The sequence below is a fragment of the Hyperolius riggenbachi genome, chromosome 12 (assembly GCF_040937935.1).
Source record: "Hyperolius riggenbachi isolate aHypRig1 chromosome 12, aHypRig1.pri, whole genome shotgun sequence".
Lineage (NCBI taxonomy): Eukaryota > Metazoa > Chordata > Amphibia > Anura > Hyperoliidae > Hyperolius > Hyperolius riggenbachi.
Genome location: NC_090657.1, coordinates 153436442 through 153460477, shown reverse-complemented (window position 1 = coordinate 153460477; position 24036 = coordinate 153436442). Strand labels below are relative to the sequence as shown.

Genomic DNA, 24036 nt, shown 5'->3' with positions numbered 1-24036 from the left:
ACACACAGGGTTAACAGATGTACTGTGGGGGAATTCTCCCTCCCCTCATGGTTCACTCTGCCGTCAGATTTGGCGTCAGTTAAGAGTAAAAGGAATTTGATGCAGTAAACAAAAGAGATAAGCAAGTGAAATGCATACATCATTATTTACCAGCACTTCAGGAACTCTCTCAATCCCAGGTTAAAAAAACATGTTAATCGATAGTGTTCCTTTAAATTGTATTATGCTTATTCAATTAAAATATGGCTATTTCTCTTGTTCTGTTTCAGATTTGTCTATGACACTCTGAAAGGACCTATAGAGCAAATGGTTCAAAGCAGTATCAAGGAGCAGGTAAGGAACATAGAAGGATACTTAATAATATAAAAGTGGTAACCAATATCAGATGTACATTGTCAGTGATACAGTACTGTGTATGTATTCAAGCTGAGCTCCAGTCCTTTTATGCTCTAGCAGCTAGTGTCAGGGATGCTCATCCGGATTTCGGGTTTCCAGGTAACTCGGATATCCAACCATTTTTACCCTATCCGTCCGGATCCGGATTCCGGATAGTTGGGCAGATATCCGGATAGCTATCTGCGGATAGTTTCACCACCGACCCGGATATCCACGGATTTCTCCCAGATATCCGAATCCAGATTACAAGTTCAATAGCAAAAAGGACCTCCTCCTCGCTCATAACATGACACGCGCAGAAAGTGCCCGGCAACAGGAGCGCGATCTAGGACGTGCACCGCCGGGCCAGCGCAGGCATACTACTCCCGGTCATAGCGACCCGGAAGTAGTACAGGGCCCAGAGATGCTGAGATGTTCGCCGTCTAACGGTTCGCGACATCTCTAGCGCTCACCAGAAAATAATCGTAATGTGGCCAGCGTTGCCCAGGAAATAATCGTATGTGGCCAGTGTTCACCAGAAAATAATCGTATGTGGCCAGCGTTCACCAGAAAATAATCATAATGTGGCCACGGTTGGTTCACCAGGAAATAATCGTATGTGGCCATCGTTCACCAGGAAATAATCGTATGTGGCCAGCGTTCACCAGGAAATAATCATATGTGTGGGCAGCACGGTGGCGTAGTGGTTAGCTCTCTCGCCTTGCAGCGCTGGTTCCCTGGTTCGAATCCCAGCCAGGGCACTATCTGCAAAGAGTTTGTATGTTCTCTCCGTGTCTGCGTGGGTTTCCTCCGGGCACTCCGGTTTCCTCCCACATTCCAAAAACATACGGATAAGTTAATTGGCTCCCCCTAAAATTGGCCCTAGACTACAGTACTTACACTACATAATATAGACATATGGCAATGGTAGGGATTAGATTGTGAGCTCCTTTGACGGACAGTTAGTGACAAGATATATATATATACACTGTACAGCGCTGCGTAATATGTCGGCGCTATATAAATACTAAATAATAATAATAATATGTGGCCAGCGTTCACCGGAAAATGATCCTAATGCAGGCAGCGTTTCACTAAAAATGTATAATTACCTGTAAAAATAAAAGCATTTACTCACCTGCAGAAGACTCCTCTCCCTGGGCGCAGCTCCCCCAACGATCTCCCTGCAGCAGCGCAGCCAGCCTCCGAAAGTCCCGCGCTGACAGGCAGAGCAGGGCTACAGGAAGATGGCGCCCGAAGCCCTGTACTGGAGACACAAATAGTCTCCAGTACAGGGCTTCGGGCGCGATCTTGCTGTAGCCCTGCTCTGCCTGCCGGAAGACTACGCAGGGTGGAGCAGTGGGCTGCGGGGATGAACTGGCGTGGCTTCTATTAGACGCCATGGCCAGTCAGACAGTCTGGCGGGGATGGTGGGCACTTACCCCCGCGGCGGCGCTCCTGCCCCACCCGGCGCTCCAGGCCACCGCTTGTCCTCGCCTGGTGGCTAAGACGCCTCTGCCTGGGCATCTTATCAGCACTTCACTGTTCTTCAGAGAGTATGAGCCAGTAGTATTACAATAACTAAATAAAATATAATAAGCAAGCCATTCTAGTCACAACTCAACATAAAAAAACAACTCTAGAGTCACCACATAAAAACTATTGTCATATGACTGGGCTCAAACCACTACCATTTTTCCCTTGAATTAATTTCATGGCTACCAAAAAAAAAAAAAAAACAGCACTTCCCAATTTAACTCCTAGGTTGAGGTACTAGAAACTTAGATCAAACCAAAACTCAAACCCGAACTATCCACACCCCCTGCATGAGTCCATATGATCGAACAGAGCATTCAAGAGGTGGTGAACTCTTACGTAGGTGCTGTTTAAAGGGATACTGTAGGGGGGTCGGGGGACAATGAGTTGAAGTTACCCGGGGCTTCTAATGGCCCCCCACAGACATCCTGTGCCCGCGCAGCCACTCCCCAATGCTCCGGCCCCGCCTCCAGTTCACTTCTGGAATTTCTGACTTTAAAGTCAGAAAACCACTGCGCCTGCATTGCCGTGTCCTCGCTCCCGCTGATGGCACCAGGAGCATACTGCGCAGACCAAAGACCTTACTGGGCTTGTGCAATACTGTCCTGGTGACATCAGCGGGAGCGAGGATTCAGCTGCGCAGGAGCAGTGGTTTTCAGACTTTAAAGTCTGAAATTCCAGAAGTGAACCGGAGGCGAGGCCGGAGCATCGGTGAGTGGCTCCGTGGGTACAGGATGTCTGCGGAGGGCCATTAGAAGCCCTGGGTAAATTCAACTCATTTTCCCCCGACCCCCCTACAGTATCCCTTTAACTCTCCAGTCTAGCTGGTAATCACATTTGTTCTAATAAATTTACTCACATTAAAAAAGAATAATTGCCATGGTGTGAAACTCCTACAACCAGCATCATTCAACCATCTGTTCTTCCATACAGCAGCGATGAAAAAGAATACCAGCTGAAGTGGCAGGGCTGGCTCTAGACTTTTTTCTGCCTGGCTAAGGCAAACTCATGAGGATGACCCCCCTCCCCACAAACACACACACACACCACCACCACCACTTTCTTCCCAATTTGAAATGATCGCACAGCACCGGACACAACCAACAGTTTACTCTGCTTCATTTAAAGAGTAACTGTCAGGCTGCAGAAGCTAATTTAAACCTCTATTCTCCTGTGTTAAACAGTTTAGAAGGAAGCCAAAAAGGCATTAGTGAAGATAAAAATCTCTCTTACCTTTGATGTGTGCTTATCAGCAAAGCTGTTATTCTTAAGAAGACGCAAGCCGCATACCATACTGCAAAGCATTCTGGGGCGCTCCCCTCGGCTGCTAATGAGACGTTACAGCAGCTTGTAATCAGTCCAGCGCGTAGCACTGGTAAATCTCCGGGCAGAGTACACTGCAGGAGTCAGCTATTGTTCCTAGCCACATGGCTAATTAATATTCACTGCACATTGTGTTATTCAGTACGAGCTTTTCTGTGATCAGGAAGCAGACAGGACATGACGACACAATTGGCTTCATAGAAGACAGAAAAACATGGAACCTGCCATGAGCTGTCAGGAGCATCAATCTCTGCATATACTATATAAAAATTCTGTGAAGTACAAACGTGGACAGTGAAATGCATATGTAATGTAAGTACAGCCAATCTTTAGCTACTGATATATGTGTTTATTTTCTCTGAGACCTTATACCTAACAGCTCCTCTTTAATGTTCTCAGTCAGCAAGAACATATGCAACAATTTGAGACATGACATGCTGCATCTCAACTCAATAACACACTGGCTGGCTGGCTGCGAGTCTGTGACAAACAGACTGTTCACCCTCAGTCACTCTTCTGTCCTCCATTCCTCCTCAGTCAGGACAGCAGTGCCACCTCCTCCCGTCTGCTGTGCAAGTCATATGAAACGCTGTTGCTGTACTGCCTCCACCCTCCTCACTCGCTGTCAGACTCCTCTCACAGCACAACAAGCTGCTTTTCCCCAATGTTGACCTCTTCCCCCACTTGCTTTCCTCTCGCCTCTCCTACTATTCTGACTGCATGCTGTAAGTGTAAATGCACAGTACAAACATGCCACCCCTATAATCTCTGCACCTGATGCAAGACACCTTGCTTCATGAGAGAACCGGCCCTGAGAAATGGTATGGAACATGTTCCCTCCAGCCTAGTACAGGTCAGCTGATTTCTAAATGAGGAGGTTCCATATAACTTTTGATAGACTTTTTATTGTCAAGTGCTGTGCATATATGTCCAAATACATGACCACAGTTGTGTTTTTAGAACAAAAATTTAAACTGGTTAGACTACTACTACCTCTGGTGGGAAGGGCTTAACCTACAGATCTAACCTACGGATAGGGATGCTCATTCGGATTCCGCGGAAATGCAATTTCCGAAATTCCGATCGGAAATTGAATTTCCGCATCGGAATGCGGAAATCGGGAATGTAAGTGCCGTAGGCGGATTTCCGCCGGAAATCGCGGAAATTTCCGCCGGAAATCGCGGAAATTCCACCCGACTTTAACATCGATTTTCTCAAAAACTATAAGGTCTTTTTGAAAACTTTTTTTTGCATCTTGTTCACAAGATTCGGTTTAATAAACCCTGAAAATTTGGTGTTTCTAGGACTTAAGGGGGCTTTGTTATTAACCATTAAAGTCGGTGGATTTTTACTGTAATGTAAAATGCAGAAAATCTGCATCTGCCTATTTTCTGCATTTTATATTACAGTAAAAATCCGCCGACTTTAGCAGTTAATAGCAAAGCCACCGTAAGTCCTAGAAACACCAACTTTGTAGGGTTTATTAAACAGAATCTTCTGAACAAGATGCAAAAAAAAGTTTTCAAAAAGACCTTATAGTTTTTGAGAAAATCGATGTTAAAGTCAGGCGGAATTTCCGCGATTTCCGGCGGAAATTCCGCATTGGAATGCGGAAATTGGTAGCGGAAGGCGGAATCGGTAATCGGTACATGACGGAATGCGGATTTACCGCGGAATCGGAAATTGGCATTCCGACCATCCCTACCTACGGAATATGAATGAATAGACATGTAGATGAATTTTTGCTACTGACCCTTTTCTAACCAAGAGAATTTTATTTACCACAGTTGTGTTCTGCGCTGAGGATGCAAGTTGTATCGTGGAATGAGTCACTAAACCATTTAAATAGTAAGTTATTTGTACACACATGTGCATACCTCCTGATATACAAGAGAAGACATTTAGAAGAAAAGCAGCAAATTTGTGAGCAGTAATAGACTGCAATGTTAATTGCGGCTATAGCAGCACCCAGTGGACAATTTGGGCACCAGAGGCCGAAACGATATGGCCGAAGTGATGGAAGCGAGAACAATACAGAAACAGATACTGGCAGAGGGACAGATAGTGCTAGAGGGGGTAATACCATGAGCGACAAACGACTATAAACCTTTGAGAGGTATACGGTTTAATATATTACTTGAATAAAGTGCTCACATGTAAATCTTTAATCAGTCATGTGCGGGTCAATCTGTATATATCCAATTTGTCTCCTGGGAGCACAAATGTCTGAAATGCTCACCAGGAGACAGATGATCTAGTATTCACTATCAGAGCTGGGACAAGGTCCTCCAGCACCCAAGGCTGAGACACCAAAGTGCTCCACCCATCCCTCTCACTCCAGCTGTCACACACTGATAGCTGTTAGAGTAAGAAACGCCCCAGCCCCCCCCCCCCCCCCCCCAAACACCTTACTCTCTATTTATATGGCTTGCAGTCACTGCCATGTATCCCCTTTATTTATTTCTCTTTGCTTTAAACACAATAGGGGAATGATAGCTGAGTGAGTTGTGCGCCCCCTCCTACACTCTGCCCTGAGGCTGGCCACTGTCTCTGCTCGGCCCTGTCCACTATAGTTCTATTAAACTCAAAGTGTCTGTGCTACTTCTATGGCACTCAGCAAAGTGCTTGGAAATAGTGAGCTTGGAGTTAGGCTTGGGGATGCTCCTCATATGTTCCCCAAACCTAACCTGCAATGTGGTCCGGTGTAGTCTGGGACGCTGGTGCGGGTCATGGGGAGTTCGGGACCTGAAGTTTTTTCCACCTTGCCTCTGTCTGGGTCCGTTGTCTGTGCAAGTACTGGCTTTGTGGAGTCCACCACTGCTACCCAGGAGATCAGGGCTCCACTGAGATAGGACACTGCGCTGGATGCCGTCTTCCTCCATCCATCCATCCATCCATCGGCTGCTGCTACTCCACCGCAACAGGAACACCTTTGGATCAGCCCTTCCATGATGCCAGCTGCTAATCCGGAAGTAAGGACCGCCACAGCCGCATGCTTCTGTGACAGCCAGATTATCTTGACCAGCTGGGCTGAATGCTGCCCATCTGTCGATACCCACCACAGAAATGAATACTACTGCTCCTTTTGAACTGGATTGTCAGCAATCGGGATCCTCAGCAGTGTCAGTCATCACAGCAGATTTCTTTTATAAAGAACTGGGGCATCGCTGCTGAACGTTCGCCTTCTAACTACCCCCAAGCCCCCCCCCCCCCCCCCCCCGTTGTCTCCTTAGGGATGACAAATGATTGCGCGAAGTGCGACTGGTGCCCAGGTGGCCCATTAGCCTCAACTCTTTACTTTCTGACAAATTTCCCCGTCCATCCTTCCAGAACCTGTCCTTCCAGAACCTGTATAGGCTAAAACCAATTCTGGGTACAATCCCTCATTTGTACTTGGCAAAATAAATTATTCTGATTCTGATCCTACCCACATACAACTTATTAAATCCACATCTGTTTGCATACAAAACATGTGTTGAGATGCAAAATATAGGTTCTTGGATATGAATTGCACAACCACTCATATCCAAAAGGTGGACAGTCTATGGGTCAAAAAAGAAATGCCACATGTTGGCTCCATACATCTGAAGTTGCCCCTTATCTCATTGACTCCACTACGAAAGGGATGGTTCCCGCAACGGGATCCTACGTTACTGGATGCAATTAAGCTCTTCACACTGTTTTCCTTAACACAACCAAAGGCTTTGTGGGCCAAACATTTCTTAAGGTGACACTGAAGTGAAAAAAGCTTATGATATGATGAATTGTATGTGTAGTATGTAGTATGGGTAATTCATAGAACATTAGTATTAGTATTGCAGTTTACAAACTATACTCTGTATTTTAAACTATGAAACAGAGCAGGAAAGTTCAAAGGGTCTTTAGCTCTGCAGTAAAACCTTAAACAAACAAGAAATGTTGAATCCCCATACACACGCTCAACAGCGTTCTTTTATGCAGAACAATTATCAAACAACTTTTTTTTGGTTGTTTCATGGACAGCTCAGATAAGCTCTTTCGCATAGATAACAACTGAAGTTTCTTAACTCTCCCTGTACTAGAAAAAATATGAGACTCATATCTGTGCTACTAATGTTCAGCTTCTTAGGTACTACACATACAAATCATTATATCATAAGTTTATTTACACTTCAGATTCCCTTTAAAAGAGGTTCCTCTAAGAGGATTCTCTAGTTTTTATCCCTAAATCTGCTAATATTATAAGTTGTACAAAATGGCAACTGTTTGCCACTTAGTGGAATGGTGCTCCTGGGGCTGTCCAGAAACTTACCTCTGACGCTGCACTGTCTATGTATTACCCCTTTTCAGTACACCTATCAATCAGTACAGTGCTTTGAGTTAAATAATCATTGTTCTCTGTCCAATTCCCCCGAAGGCTACAACATTGGCTCCCAGGGATATAGGATTTTCAAAGGGGCAGATAGTAACTCCTTTGATGTAAAAAGGAGTTGACACTAGTGGGTTTTGCATATGATCTCATTGGCTGCATTATGTGACAATTCCAAGTCCAGCAACACCAATTGTTCCTGATCCACTTCATGCCTCTGTTATTATGATTGCAATAATCCACAAAGGTCAGGAATTGCTCTTTGTGAGCACTTTATTAAAGTAATAAATTGAACCATATACTACTCAAAGGTTTAAAGTCATTTGTCGATTATGGTATTTTAATACTGAGTACGTATAGACAGATTTGCTTGTTACACTTTTATTTTTTGTTTATTGGCATTGATTTTATCTTAACCAGTTTTATTTTTATCTTCATTTTTATTTTTACTCTTATGTTTATTTTATTTTATCACATTTATATTTAGTTTTGTGCTGCATAAGCGCATGTGTGGTTTGCAGGTTAAATATATATGTTTTGTATTATAAACATGCATGTACTTGTATTTATGCCCTGTATTTATGTAACATAGGTTTTAAATATCATTGTCCAGTGAAAGTGGGAGTGCAGCTATGCTAATAGTAATCTTAAAGGGTGCTTTCTCATTTTTTTGCCACAAGATGGCATTCCTCTTAGCTGCGAAATCTGAGTTCACATAACTGTGACTCAGTATAAATGTAACTAGCAGGCTGAGTGGCATCGCCCGATGAAGGGGGCGTCCCCCGAAACATGTTGTGATCCTGAAGCCTCTAGTGGGGCGGTGGGATTGCGGAATGCTGCTGGTCACAGCTCCCGCTTAAGAGTCTGATCTCTACCACATGCTTACTCCACCCTTCATATAGGACAGACTTTTCTTGTCTGTGTGTTTTTACATTCAATTAGATACTTCGCCGTGGAGGTGCATTATGTCTTTTTTGTATTCTTACCTTTTCTGTGGTATAGCTTTCAGCAACCAATCATATTTTCTGCAATTTTTCTGCCTCTTTCCTGCAATTTTATACAGACTGGTATGAAAGATGACTGCAGCACACATTGCTTGATGTCATATTACATTAGCTAGATCATCTATTTAATAATTATATCCACAGAAAAGAGGACTCTTCGCTGGCACCATCAGTTTAGTTTTTAATGCATGCCACATTAACCATTGTAGTACATCAGAATATGTCATACGGTAGCTATGACATCAAATGAGGTAAAGACCAAATTGATGGTGTCTGCAGCAGTGCTTTCTTCATTGGATACATTTATCTTCTTCTTGTCTGACGTTATAGCACAAATGTCAGCCATGCAGACATGGTGCCAAGTAGTAGATGAGAAAGAGCCAGAGGCAAGCTGGCATGAAATGTAGGAGTAAAAAAAGGGTGCATTTGGCAAGTGGACTAATTGGGCACGGCCATAGGCGCCAATACAAAATTTTGGTAAATGGGAGCCAGAGCGTAAATTTGGGAGTGCGGTAAATAGCGGGCGCTGGTAGAGCACCTGCTATGTATTGAGCACCGCGGGTGCCCAAAATGTCCATATTTGTAGGCACCTATGGCAGCACCTGAGAATTTGCAGGGTTTTTTTTAGCTGCGGATGCGATGCAATCATAGCATCACACCGTGGCTAGTGGAAACAGGCCCCTAGGTAGCTAGTGTGCAGGGGGCTTAGGTGTTAGGTAGGTAGCTTGTGTGTGTGTGTTGGGGGGGGGGGTTAAGGTTTAGACATTAGACAGGTAGTTTGTGCGGGAGGGGGGGAGTTAAGGGTTAGGTGTTAGGTAGGTAGTTTGTGCAGGGGTGGGGGTTAGGTTTAGGCACTAGGCAGGGTGTGTGTGTGCGTGCGTGCGTGCATGCGCGCGCGCGCGTGTGTGTGTGTGTGTGTGTGTGTGTGTACTAGGGTGGTAGTGTTTGTGTGTGGGGGGGAGGGGGTTAGGTATTAGGTAGGGGGTTAAGGTTAGGCGTCAGGTGAGAGGGTTCTGTGTGAGAGTAGGGTTAAGTTTGACCATAGTAAAATAACAGTATTTGAAGAGACACTGAAGCGAAAAAAAATGATGATATAATGATTGGTATGTGTAGTACAGCTAAGAAATAAAACATTAGGGTGCAGAGACATAAGTCTAATATTGTTTCCAGTACAGGAAGAGTTAAGAAACTCCAGTTTTTATGCAAAAGAGCCATTGAGCTCCATGACTTTCAAAGTCTCATAGAGCTCTGTCTTCTGAAGCTTGTTATCTCAACTGTCAGTCATTGTATCTTCTTTTTCTCAGCAGAGAAGGGTTCAATCATTCACTAGGCTGCTCTGTAAAATCATTTAGAATGCTGAGTAGTGTGTTAACTGCAAATATTAGAGAATTATGCAATGTTATAAAAAAACACTATATAACTTAAAATAAAAATATGAGAATATTTTCTTTGCTACTAATGTTCTAGTAATTATTCGTACTACACAACGAATTCATTATGTCGTAATTTTTTTTCACTTCAGTGTCTCTTTAATACCAGTATTTTTTTTTATTTTTTGGGGGATAGACGTGGAATGAGACCAGTATCGGTACCCAGTAATTAGGTTGAAGCAAGGTCAAGGGCAACATAAGGTCAGCTACAGGCTGCTTGCAGATTAAGCACAGCATTAAACTGGAAGGAAGAATCAAATTCAAGAACAGGCCAGAATCAGTACAGGCCATTAATAGCCAGGCAGAATGCTTAGTTTTCCAAGTAAAATTGGAACAGCAAGTCAATGCATGCTAGCACACTAAAAAAAAGTCCAAGTGACTTGGGTCAAATAGGGCTCTGGCAAAATTTTTACACAGAGGGCCTGACAGTTTTTTTTATACCACGGCAGTAATAGCATACCTCTGTTTTTGTTATTACATCAGAGGTGCGCACCCTACTGAGAGGTTAGTAAGGCAGTTCAGATACCGCCTTACTACAAACTCCATTATTTTATCACTTTGCTATAGCCATGTATGTTACCCTGTTTATACACATTCATTAAGGCCAACGAGCAGTTTGCAATAGCCCCTAAAAAACTATGGGAATTCCTCTTACTTTATTCTAGGTGCTCTGTCATAACATTGCAATTACTTTGATGATTACTGTTTAGGTTGCTTATGCATAGTTATTACTAGGAGGAGGACGAGCAATGATACACAGACAGAGTAAGGGAGGAAATTATGTCAGGATTGGCTTCAAGATATACACAGTCAAAGTGGAAAATCCTAAAAAGGATTTTCTCTTTTTTTTTTTTTTACTGTAGAAAAATCTCTAAAGTAAAAATGTGGACAGTGCAATACATATATTAATCAAGTAGAGCACGTATTTATCTACTTATACATCTGTTTGTTTGTTTTTCTGAGATAGTATGGCTGACAGCTCCTCTTTAATGCTGTTCTACTTTTTGCAGTGCATTACATGTTTACTGACCTAATTATGGCTGATTTGTCTGTTGAGGGCGAAGTAGAAATTACCAGCACGTATACCGACATCGGTATGAATGTAAGTATTTCTTTAGTTTGCCCTTTGAACTGTGTAGGCTTTGGCTCCCATTATAAAAAGCAAAGAAAAAGGAGAAATGCAGAGCTTTGTAACATATTCTTTCTGCAATTTTGGACTGTGATATTAAGGAATTCAGTTGTTTCGCCTGTGCTTAGCTGTTATTGAGATTGAAGTGATTGCAGCCAACTGCTCAGCAGGGACATAAACATTGTCGCCAGCACAATATTGGCGATATGATAGCTGCAGAGCCGGGACAAGGTCCTCCAGCACCCAAGGCTGAGACACCAAAGTGCGCTCTCCATCCCTCCCACCCCAGCCGTCACACACCGATTGCTATTAGACTAAGAGGCGCCCAGGGCCCCCAACACCTTAATCTCTAGTTATCTGGCTTGCAGTCACTGCCATGTATCCCCTTTTCCTAATTCTCACTGCTGCAAACACAATAGGGGAATGATAGCTGAGTGAGTTGTGCGCCCCCTCCTACACTGCACCCTGAGGCTAGAGCCTCTCTTGCCTCTGCCTTGGCCCGGCCTTGGATAACTGACCATTGGGTATTCTGAAAAGCGATTATTGTGTGAAGCGGTTGACTTTGGCACTTATCGGCTATTCCATAGACAGCAGTGTTAACTGTGGCTATTGGGCGCTGAAGATGTACTTTTTGGTGTCAAGTTACCCGCGAGGAATGATCGACTATTGGTGTAAGTAAAAACAAGGAACACCAAGAGCCCCAATAGTGTAATATGTACTGGTAAATGGTTACTAGATAGAGTAAATATTAATACTCACAAGCCAGGGTTACCATTAGTCAACCACTGTAAAGGCAGGTGGAGAGATTTTCCTGACCCCACTCAGGAATAAGAAGTCGCTCTCTGTAGATGAGAAAAAGGGGTTCAACCTTCCACCCAGGGTGGACTCAATATTATGCAGGAGAACAGAGGCACCAAAAGGATAAAAGGAAGCTAAATGAGCTTAAAAACCAAATTCTTGGTAAATAGAGGAGGTAGTGGTGGACTTACCTCCTCCAAGTAGACACACAATGACTGTAGTAAACACAGTCAATATATTTTATTTATGAACTCCAAATATGCAACGCGTTTCGCAGGTTTGATCCCGCTTCATCAGGCAATAACAACGGAGCAATAGCATATGTGCTCAGTAGAAGAGCCAGGCACCTCTGGTGTAAGTGTTTGTGTAGTGTTAGTTAGATTAATTTAAGGTGCCAATTACCGGTACAATTTTTTCACCAAATGTGATCTTTCGATGTGATTGTTACAATTGAATTGTATAGTAAATTCACCGTTTATGAAGGCAATCGATAGCGAACGATTCTTTGGTCGATTGCTTTAAAGAGGATCTGTAACATGAAAAGATCCCCTGGGGGGTACTCACCTCGGGTGGGGGAAGCCTCCGGATCCTAATGAGGCTTCCCACGCCGTCCTCCATCCGTCAGGGGTCTCGCTGCAGCCCTCCGTGGAGTCCGTGCAGCGGTGACGTCAATATTTACCTTCCTGGCTCCTGCGCAGGCGCTCTGACGGCTGTCGGCTCCGAACTACACGGAAATACCCAAACGCCGTTGGATCTGCTCTACTGCGCAGGCGCAAGTTTCCTGCGCCTGCGCAGTAGAGCGGACCCGAATGAGATCGGGTATTTCCATTTAGTTCGGAACGGAAAGCCGCCACAGTGCCCCCGCTGGAGCCAGCAGAGGTAAATATTGAACTGACAGTCGGCAAAGTCGCCGGCTGTTCGGAGGGCTGCGGCGAGACCCCCGTGGGACAGAGGACGGCGTGGGAAGCCTCATTAGGATCTGGAGGCTTCCCCCACCCGAGGTGAGTACCCCCCAGGGGATCTTTTTAATGTTACAGAGTCTCTTTAAAGGATAAAATCGATCCAAAAGTTGGAAAAACTGATTGAATTTGAAGAAAGAATCATTCTGTAAATGTTAACATTCGATAATTGTCTTCAGATTACTAACGATCATTCAAATCGCATCGAAATATTGCATTTAGTGAAAAATTGTACCATTTATAGGCACTTTTAAGTACACCTGTGACTTTGAAAAGATAAAAAAAAAGATACTTAACTCGGGAGTAGACAAACCATGCACATTAGCGATTTTCCGCTTGGTCTCTGGCAGAAATAGCCAAGCCCGTTCGGGTCCGCTTTACTGTGCAGGTGCAAGGACTGTGCAGGTGCAGACAGCTTGCACCATAGAGCAGACCCGATGGGCTTGACTATTTCTGCCAGAGCCCAAGTGAAAAGCCCCTAGTGCGCCTGTGTGCTTCGCAGACAAGCCAATACTGGATCCCTTCTGCTTAGGATGACGGAGAAGTCTCTTTAGGATCCAGACCCCCAGAGGCACTTTTTTCCCTTCAGGATGACTTTGAGGATCATGTTAAGGAACATTTGGGTAGCAGCGTATGTGTTCTATTAGTGTTGAGTAAATTGATTTAAAGGGTAGTGTGAGGAGTTATGCATATCGTTAAAGGAATGTTCTGCTAGCGTTGTAGGTGTTCAGCTAGTGTTAGGCAGAACAATTCAAGGGTAGTGTTTAGGCGTATTGGTTAGTGTTAGGCATATCGGTAGGAGGGTTAGTGTTAGGCATATCGGTAGGAGGGTTAGTGTTCTGTGGAGGGTAGAGGGAGGTTAGAAGCCCCCGTCGGGAACGATTGAGAAAAAAATGTTGCTAACTGAACAGTAGTACTTGTAATATGTTACCAATATTAACTCTTTCAGGATTGCACTAGCCAATAACTGCAACCACCAATGTAAAACGTACGTTTATTGTAGCACTCAGCTATATGATAGTTGGACAGGTAGTTTACTATACCCAAATGTTTACTTTACCATAGTTTATTATAAATGAGATAATACTGGATTACTCTCACGTATCCTAAAAGCAAGACCATCATGCACCCCTTCAGGAGGACACTGGGTAAAATCATGCAAAGCTTTACTTTAGCACAAAATGTACAAGATCAGCTCAGTGCAGAAAACAACACCATACCTCAGTGCACAGGAGCACACCATCATTGTTGGCAATACTGCAGGGCAGTGGCGTAGCTAGAGACTATGGGGCCCCATAGCAAAACTTTCTTGGGGACCTCAGATGTAACCACTTTTAACCACTAGCCGGCCGCGTCACACCGATGGGCGTGGCCGAGGCGGCAGCCCCAGGATCACCTAACGCTGATTGGTTTAAGGTCCTGCAGGCCTGTTTTGCAGGAGATCGCGCGCGCTTATGCGCACGCATCCCTGCTTGGATAGCGGAACTCGGCTCCGCCTTCAGTCTCCCAGTGGTGATCGCCGCTAGGAGACTGTTAGACAGTGAAACCATCATCTATTAACATAGTACAGCACTTCAATCTAAGGCAGCTCTGTACTAGGGACAGCCGTGTGATACGGCTGTCCACCTGGGACACAGGAGAGCGATTGGCTCTCATAGGCTGAAGCCTACAACAGCTGATCGCCATGATTGGTTGGCTGGGGGGAGGGAGGGAGTTTGGAAAAAAAATATTAAATAAGAAAATTTATTTAAAAATTAATGACATAAATATTTATAAAAAACAAATAAACACTGGAGAAGCGATCAGACCCCACCAACAGAAAGCTCTGTTGGTGGGGAGAAAAGGGGGGGTGGGATCACTTGTATGCTGAATTGTGCGGCCCTGCAGCGAGGCCTTAAAGCTGCAGTGGCCAATTTAGCAACAAATGACCTGGTCTTACGGAGGTTTAACACTGCGGTCCTCAAGTGGTTAAGCAATGCCACCTGCCCCTACCCTATGGATATCAGTTAATTGAGCAATTTACATTCTCATGCAATCAACACTGCACATAATTCATGGGCACTGAGGCAAAGTCAGATGGTAGAGGAACACAGGAAAGGTAATGGTGAATACATTAAATACCACCTGGTCCCCCTCTGCTCCAGGGCCCCACAGCAGCTGCTATGGCTGCTATGCCTATTGCTACGCCCTTGCTGCAGGGCTCTCCCTGTGAAACCAGGGGTTTGTGGGAGCTTCCGTAAACACATACACGTGACTAGAATGTTGTTAAGAGCTTTATGTAGCACCATAATATTATTGAAAAACATCAGCATACTGAAGCGCTGTGGATCTTTTTTCGCAGGGCCAGTTCAATACATTTGACAAAGCGAAAGGGGACTTCTCTCCAGCTCCAATGACTTTTCCAGATCACACCGGCCGTCAGTCTTCTGCCGGAGTATCAGAGGCCTCTCTGAATTCCCTTACTAGTGCATTCTATAAGAGTGGATCTTTGAACGCAATGCTCTCCAACGTGTTGGTACGTACAGGATGTTAACTACAGACTTGATGGAACAGTCAGTGCTTACAGCAATTCACAAAATTCCAGCTCTTATTCTCTATGGGTATTTACATAGCAAAGTGGAAGATGCAGAGGCGTATCTAGAGGGGTGCAGGCACGGCTTGTGCCATGGGCACCACAGCACTATGGGCGCCTTGCCTGCCCCTGTTCTGCAACTCATGCCTGCCCTTGTGCCATGTCTGCCCTTGTGTTGAGTCCCATGCCTGTCCCTGTACTGCACCACCATGCCTACCCCTGAGTTGAGCCACATACCTGCCCCCATGCCTCTCCATCACTCAGATCAGATTCATTCTGTTATCTAGGGAACATGGTTACTTAATTTATGTATGTAGGGTGCACTTGGCTTAAAGGGGAACTGAAGAGAGAGGTATATGGAGGCTGTCATGTTTATTTCCTTTTAATCAATACCAGTTGCCTGGCAGCCCTGCTGGTCTATTTCTCTGCAGTAGTATCTGATTAAAACAAGAAACAAGCATGCAGCTAGTCTTGTCAGATCAGACTTATAAGTCTGAACCACTGAAACACCTGATCTGCTGAATGCTTGTTCAGGGGCTATGGCTAATAGTATTAGAGGCAGGGGCGTAGCAATAGGGGGTGCAGCGGTAGCGACCGCATCGGGGCCCTTGGGCTAGAGGGGCCCCATAGGGCCCTCCCTCAACTACAGTATTAGCTCTCTATTGGTCCCGTGCTCATAATAATCACTTCTATAGATACTTTGAATAGTGGTAATCATTAACAAACTGTTCCCCATCCTCTTCTTGCACCTCTGACACTGTAGTTGCCATTGCCTGGTTTTGGGGCGGCGTATCAGTTGTTATGTATAGAGTGCTTGGGGGGCCCCATTGTAAAACTTGCATCGGGGCCCACAGCTCCTTAGCTACGCCACTGATTAGAGGCAGAGGATCAGCAGGGCTGCCAGGCAACTGGTATTGTCTAAAAGGAAATAAACATGACAGCCTCCATATACCTCTCTCTTCAGTTCCCCTTTAATGTTAGAAAAGAGGACAAAGAGGAAATAAGAACAGATATATCCCCAAAAGTATCTTGAGCTGTATCCAGACCCAAAAAAACATTGGCAACCATATATACACAAGAAAAGATTCTGTTTTTAGAGGGGAAGGGGGCTCTGACCAAGAGGGGGGGGGGGGGGGGGGGGGGCGCAGTTTCAATCTTTGCCATAGGCGTTATATTAGGAAGATATTAGCGACAGTGCTATATAAATAGACAATGACAATAAATAATGATACAGCAGAACTACAGCCCACAGTTCCATGTGCCCCAATAGATTAGCCACAGCATTATATATTCAAAGAGCAGACTTCTTTTCCCAATAAAAAGTTGGTATAAAGTTTTGTAATTGTATGGTAGGTTAGACTGCTGTAGAGATGATCAAAGATATACAAATAATTTCGAGTTGATGCAGGAGTATGCAAATTTGGCCTGCAAATTCATGCAGCCTGAAAATGGATCAATGGAATTTTACCTCAGCAGGATTTGATTGGTTCATTTTCAAGCAGCATACATTTGCATACAAAATTTTCATAATGCTGCATCTACTTGAAATTATTTGCAAGTCGTTGACCATCCCTAGATGCAGTTTAGTTCTAAGTGAGGCTGGGTGCATACCTAGCAGTGCGGGAAACGTTGTGTTTTTATGCATATATGTGCGTTTGTGCGTTTGTAGTGCGTTTTCGATGCGTTTGCAGTTCACATATACAAAACACATATGCGTTTTGTATGCGTCTTTCTATTGTGTTTTATGCAAATCACTAGGAAGTCAACAGGAAGCGGAAATACATCAGAAAAAAAACTTTGTTTTTTTTTTCAAAAATGCATATAAAAACACGTGCAAAATGCATTACATTGTGTCACCATTGACGTCATTATTTGCGTTTTTGATGTGTTTTTGAAAAATATGCAACACAAATGTCAAAACGCATACACATTACTTTTTTGATGTGGCCCATTGACTAACATTACATGCATAAACCCTGCGTTTTCTGCAACGCTAGAGTTTCTGCCTAGTGTAGTGGGATGTGGGTGTCAAAAACACCCTCTAGTGAAAAGATACAGGAGACAAAAGTGGGAGCCCAATGGTGTAGTATGACAAAAACAATGGAACGTAATAAAAGTAAGACACTACTCACAAAGGTGGGTTGCAGGGGGGCAACCGACCACAGGAAGCAGGTGGAGACAACAAACCCGACTCCACTCGGGGTGGTCCCTAGGGACCTGGATGCGGTCGCTCTCCTTGGTAAAAGAAAGGGGACAGATATCCGCCGTGGTCGAAGCCACGTGTGGTCTGTACCCACCCCTCAGACGGGTGAGGTAAGGGGGTATGATTGCACAATAGGGCGCCTCTTATACCCTTAACCCTTATTGTTCTGCCTAGTGTGTTCCCAGCCTAACTCCGTAATCTCTGGAAAGGCCACACAGACCCAGGCCTTGGGCGGCAGCTGGCGAAGGGGGTAGCTGGACATGGAAGTGAGGTTGTTGCATAAAGAAAAGGAGACAGCAAATTAAAAAGGAAGGCTTCAAATGGGGAGCAACATATGGAAGAGGAATGCTGCAGCCCAAGGGAGCAGTATATGAAAGAGAGGGGATGCTGTGCATGGATGTTACACATGGAAGAGGGGGCTGCGCATAGAGTTGGAGGGGGGCTGCTGCACATAGAAGAGGAGCCACAGAAAAGTTGGCCTAGTGGCAGAAAAGATGTAAATCCGGCCTTAAAGTGGATCTAAGTTCAGGACTGCCTCTTTGCTCTAATATGAAAACAATCAGGGAATATATTTCTTTGTTACAATGCCCCCCCCCCCCCCAAAAAAAAAAGAGCCATGAAAATGTACTGGATGTACAGTGGAGGAAATAATTATTTGACCCCTCACTGATTTTGTAAGTTTGTCCAATGACAAAGAAATGAAAAGTCTCAGAACAGTGTCATTTCAATGGTAGGTTTATTTTAACAGTGGCAGATAGCACATCAAAAGGAAAATCGAAAAAATAACCTTAAATAAAAGATAGAAACTGATTTGCATTTCATTGAGTGAAATAAGTTTTTGAACCCTCTAACAATAAAAGACTTAATACTTAGTGGAAAAACCCTTGTTTGCAAGCACAGAGGTCAAACGTTTCTTGTAATTGATGACCAAGTTTGCACACATTTTAGGAGGAATGTTGGTCCACTCCTCTTTGCAGATCATCTCTAAATCCCTAAGGTTTCGAGGCTGTCTCTGTGCAACTCTGAGCTTGAGCTCCCTCCATAGGTTTTCTATTGGATTAAGGTCCGGAGACTGACTAGGCCACTCCATGACCTTAATGTGCTTCTTCTTGAGCCACTCCTTTGTTGCCTTTGCTGTATGTTTTGGGTCATTGTCGTGCTGGAACACCCATCCACAACCCATTTTCAGTTTCCTGGCAGAGGGAAGGAGGTTGTCGTTCAGGATTTCACGATACATGGCTCCGTCCATTTTCCCGTTAATGCGATTAAGTTGTCCTGTGCCCCTAGCAGAAAAACATCCCCAAAGCAAAATGTTTCCACCCCCATGCTTGACGGTGGGGACGGTGTTTTGGGGGTCATAGGCAGCATTTTTCTTCCTCCAAACACAGCGAGTTGAGTTAATGCCAAAGAGCTCTATTTTGGTCTCATCAGACCACAGCACCTTCTCCCAGTCACTCACAGAATCATTCAGGTGTTTATTGGCAAACTTCAGACGGGCCTGCACATGTGCCTTCTTGAGCAGGGGGACCTTGCGAGCCCTGCAGGATTTTAATCCATTGCGGTGTAATGTGTTTCCAATGGTTTTCTTGGTGGCTGTGGTCCCTGCTAATTTGAGGTCATTCACTAACTCCTCCCGTGTAGTTCTAGGATGCTTTTTCACCTTTCTCAGAACCATTGACACCCCACGAGGTGAAATCTTTCGTGGAGCTCCAGAGCGAGGTCGATTGATGGTCATTTTGCGCTCCTTCCATTTTCGAACAATCGCACCAACAGTTGTCACCTTCTCTCCCAGCTTCTTGCTAATGGTTTTGTAGCCCATTCCAGCCTTGTGCAGGTCTACAATTTTGTCTCTGACATCCTTGGACAGCTCTTTGGTCTTTCCCATGTTGGAGAGTTTGGAGTCTGCTTGATTGATTGATTCTGTGGACAGGTGTCTTTTATACAGGTGACTAGTTAAGACAGGTGTCCTTAATGAGGGTGACTAATTGAGTAGAAGTGTCTAACCACTCTGTGGGAGCCAGAACTCTTAATGGTTGGTAGGGGTTCAAAAACTTATTTCACTCAATGAAATGCAAATCAGCTGCTATCTTTTATTTAAGGTTATTTTTTCGATTTTCCTTTTGATGTGCTATCTGCCACTGTTAAAATAAACCTACCATTGAAATGATACTGTTCTGAGACTTTTCATTTCTTTGTCATTGGACAAACTTACAAAATCAGTGAGGGGTCAAATAATTATTTCCTCCACTGTACTTTCAGGTAGCAAAGGAAGGGTTAAAGCATCAGTATTTTCCTGTATAGCCAGCACTGCCAGCTCCAAGGCACTGTGAGTCATGCCTACTGATTACCCACTTGTTACACTCAACTGTAGCTAAATGATCAAAAGTGTAATTAAAGAAAAATCAAAACCTATTTTCCCAACTCCCATCTACACCAGTTAAACCCCATCTTCAGGGTTTGGTTTGGTTTTTTCCTTACTAATTAATTACAAACATACAGCTTCCTTTAAGGGCCAGTGCACACCAAAAACCGCTAGCTGATCCGCAAACGCTAGTGGTTTTTGAAGAGGTTTTTCTGAGCGATTCTAGGCATGTTTAGAGCGATTTTCTAAATATGCCTAGCGCTTTTTGGAGCAGTTTGGTGTAGCGTTTATTTTTTGTTACAGTACAGCTGTAACTGAACAGTTTCTGTAACGAAAACACTTGGAAAATAGCTCTGATCTTTTTCAGAGCGATTTTCCACTTTCCTATACTTAACATTGAGGCTGAATCGCCTCAGAAATCAGCAAAAATGCTGCAAGACCCGAGTTTGCGTTTTTGGAAAAAACGAATCGCTGTGGTGTGCACCATCCCATTAAAATACATTAGCCAGGCGCCTTTCAAATTGATAGCATTTTTAAAAAAAAAAAGGCTCCAAAAAGCTCTTGGTATGCACCAGCCCTAACTCTTGGTAATAGTTATGCTGCTAATAATTATGAAACCTTACAACATTTTTTGGGTTATAATTAAAGCTTTAACTCACATTTGAGTGCATTGACTTTTTAATTCATCAAAAAGTTGCATTCAAAGGTAACTCAAAAAACATTCTGTTTTTGCAACCTGAAAGATGAATTCAGATGTTACAGAGGTTGACATTAGGCCAGGCCCTCATCACTGGCATCCTACATCCTCATCTACCTTGCTTCTCCTCAACTACGGTAGGTCTATAAGAGTAATGTGGTCACATGATACTAATGACTATGCAGCTCTTCCTGTATCTTGGACTCCCAGACAATTACAGGTATCTAGATAGTCCAGGGCACACACCCATATATTTAACACTCCAGGAGTAAACAAGGTTAGTCATGTGTTGGCTAAAGGTAGCTAAGGACATCAGGTGACTTTTAAACAGCACTGCAAAATATAATCTTGCCGTATATGTAAAAAGTAATAGTAATATTCATTACAACTGGTTTATTGCTGTTGGCATTTCTACTTCTCTTTCCTGAGCCGTAAAATGCATAAAGAATATTATTATTAAAGGCTAAACCAGATTTTATTGCATTGTTCTTACACATCTTATATCTTGTACAGGAGTCTATCAACCTAACAACATCAGAGCTAGAAGTGCCAGAGGTAAGTTTGAGTCCCCAGGGAGAAAAGTGCTATATAAATATTATTGTTATTGTTAAGTAATACATGGTGGCAGAGATGGATTTAGATGTAATAAAGCCCTAGGCTAGTCAGTAGATTTGCCCCCCCCCCTTGTGATCCTTTTGGTAAGCTGAAGTGTAGAGAGGTTAAAGAAGGTGACATTAGGGCCCCTTGACACCCCGAGGCCCCAGGCAACTGCCTAGGTTGCCTGGTGGATGATCCTGCTCTCCATGGGGGCAAAGCCACTTTCAGATAGTCAAATAAACCAGTGATCCCATCAAACATCCAAATTGTGTATGGGGTAAATGGAAAAGTCAGAACTAAACAAACCTCTGACACTAATTGACACGCTCAAAAATTGCAATGAGATATGTGAAACAAGACATTTTAGTTTCAAATGTCAAACATTGTTCAGAATTTGGGAACAGTAGAGTACCGTGTTGGTTGTGAGTAAAAGCAAGAAGATTTGAGTCAGGTAATACCATTTAGTGGATAACTTTAAACGACAACTGAAATGACAGGGGAATGGAGGCTGCCATATTTATTTCCTTTTAAGTAATACCAATTGCCTGGCTATCTTGCTGATCTGCTGCTTGTCTCTAATACTTTTTTACTTTTATTCATAGACCCTGAACAAGCATGTAGAAGATCAGGTGTTTCTGACATTATTATCAGATCTGACAAGACTAGTTACATGCTTGTTTCTAGTTTGATTCAGACATTTTTGCAGCCAAATAGACAAGCAGGACTGCCAGGCAACTCAGGCATATCTCCCAACTGTCCCTCTTTTATAACCCTGTCCCCCTGTCCCTTATTCTTCCTCATCTGTCTCTTTTTCAGGACTGATGTACAGATCTATGTAAATATACGTATTTTTCTACTGAAAAATACTAGACTCTAAACTTTATTCCCATCCTTTAAATTCATATACAGTATTTCTTATTTTTAAATGTTGATATGAAGGAAAATGAACCCGGATAGAAAGAACTAATGTGGTTTAAATTATAAAACAACGCATTTTTCTCATGAAAACTTTATGGTATGCATGACTAAGGGTGCGCTGGGGGTGTGATTAGGGGTGTGGCAGGGGCATGGCTTAAGTGTCCCTCTTTCTTCTCGCAAAAAGTTGAGAGGTATGCAACTGGTATTGTTTAAAAGGAAATAAATATGGCAGCCTTCATATACCTCCTGCTTCAGTTGTCCTTTAAAAGAGAAAGAGTAAACTTTCGGTTAATAAGCCCTCTTTGGATTAAATTCCTGTATACTGACAAGATGTTAGAACACACAGGGCCCGATTCACTATTTCTCCTCAATTTTTCCTAGGAGATAATTTTCACCTTCTGTTTAAAATAACTTTTCAACACTATGCAACTGAAAAAGTACCATAAAGTAGGTGAAAAAGTATGGTCAAAATTATTCTGAGTATTTTCTGGCTAGCTGGTGGCTTAAAAGGCCTTTTATTGATGAGATGGGAAAATATAACCTAAAAGAAAACTTGGAGAAAAAGTAAATAGGCTCGGGCCCATAGTGATGCAGCACATAAAGCAGTATGAAACCGAGCATTTCACCTTTGCTCTAAAAGATTATTTACAGCATATAATATACTACCACACATTTTTTTTTCTGCAGAACAGCATTCAAATAGTTAAACACAGGACTTACTTTTTCAATAGAAAGCTCCCTGCAGTGAGATTCGAATCCAAATAGGTGATAACATTATCTTGTGTTCACTTAAAGGATACCAGAGCCCAACAAAAGATGAGAAATGGGGGTGCAGGCATGTATGGTGAGCTGTCCTGATACTCACCGCTCTCTCAGTTCTCCTTTCTGCCCCCTCCTGTACTTGGTATTCCCCCATGGCACCATCTTCCAGTCAGCTTGGTCAGGAAGCATTGCGTCTTTCTGGCTGGGCTGCATGCGTACTACAGCACGCAACTGCTGCTGGCACACGTACCACAGCACGCAACCCGCAGCCAAATACTTATGCACAAAAGCAAATATGATAACTGTATGGGTTATAAAAAGTAGGAAAACACAAATGTATTGAATAATATGTCAGAGTTTAATACCACTTTGTAAACCATCCCTTAAGCAACAGTTTAGGCCCTGTTTCCATTGAAACTGAACACACAAAATCCACATTGGATGTGACACCACACTGAAAATCGGTGGAGTGTTTCAACCTGATGCAAATAATTGCAACTGGAATAAGAAAATTAGAGTAAGCTAATGATTTGAATACCAACTGTCCACCTCCACTGAGATTTCTCTTCAATAGCAATAAAAACTCATCCAATCAATGTCTGTAATACTGTGTGTTTTCTTCTTTAACCCTCCTGGCGGTTTGCTAAAAAATCGCCAGGGGGCAGCAAATCTTTTTTTTTTAATTTTTTTTTTTTTTCATGTAGCGAGACAAAGTCTCGCTACATGATAGCCGCTGCTCAGCGGCATCCCCCCAGCCCCTCCGATCGCCGCCGGCGATCGGCGATCAGGAGATCCCGTTCAAAGAACGGGATCTCCTGGAGGGCTTCCCCCGTCGCCATGGCGACGGGGCGGGATGACGTCACCGACGTCATCGACGTCGTGACGTCAAAGGGGATTCCTATCCACCCCATAGAGCTGCCTGGCACTGATTGGCCAGGCAGCGCACGGGGTCTGGGGGGGGGGGGCGGCTGCGGCGTGACGGATAGCGGCGGATCGGCGGGTAGCGGCGGCGATCGGGCACTG

General features: G+C 43.8%; 1 protein-coding gene across 2 annotated transcripts in view; it reads left to right on the top strand.

Moving 5' to 3' along the window:
• LOC137541449 (BPI fold-containing family C protein-like) overlaps window positions 1–24036 on the top strand; it is an 86349-nt gene that overhangs the window by 28303 nt on the left and 34010 nt on the right. Inside the window, exons 6-10 of one of the 2 annotated variants that reach the window (XM_068262752.1) lie at window positions 270–333; window positions 5022–5082; window positions 11027–11118; window positions 15244–15417; window positions 21250–21291. In XM_068262752.1, coding sequence (XP_068118853.1) covers window positions 270–333; window positions 5022–5082; window positions 11027–11118; window positions 15244–15417; window positions 21250–21291 — 433 coding nt within the window. The remainder of the gene's footprint in view (window positions 1–269; window positions 334–5021; window positions 5083–11026; window positions 11119–15243; window positions 15418–21249; window positions 21292–24036) is intronic. The other variant, XM_068262751.1, reaches the window with a different exon arrangement.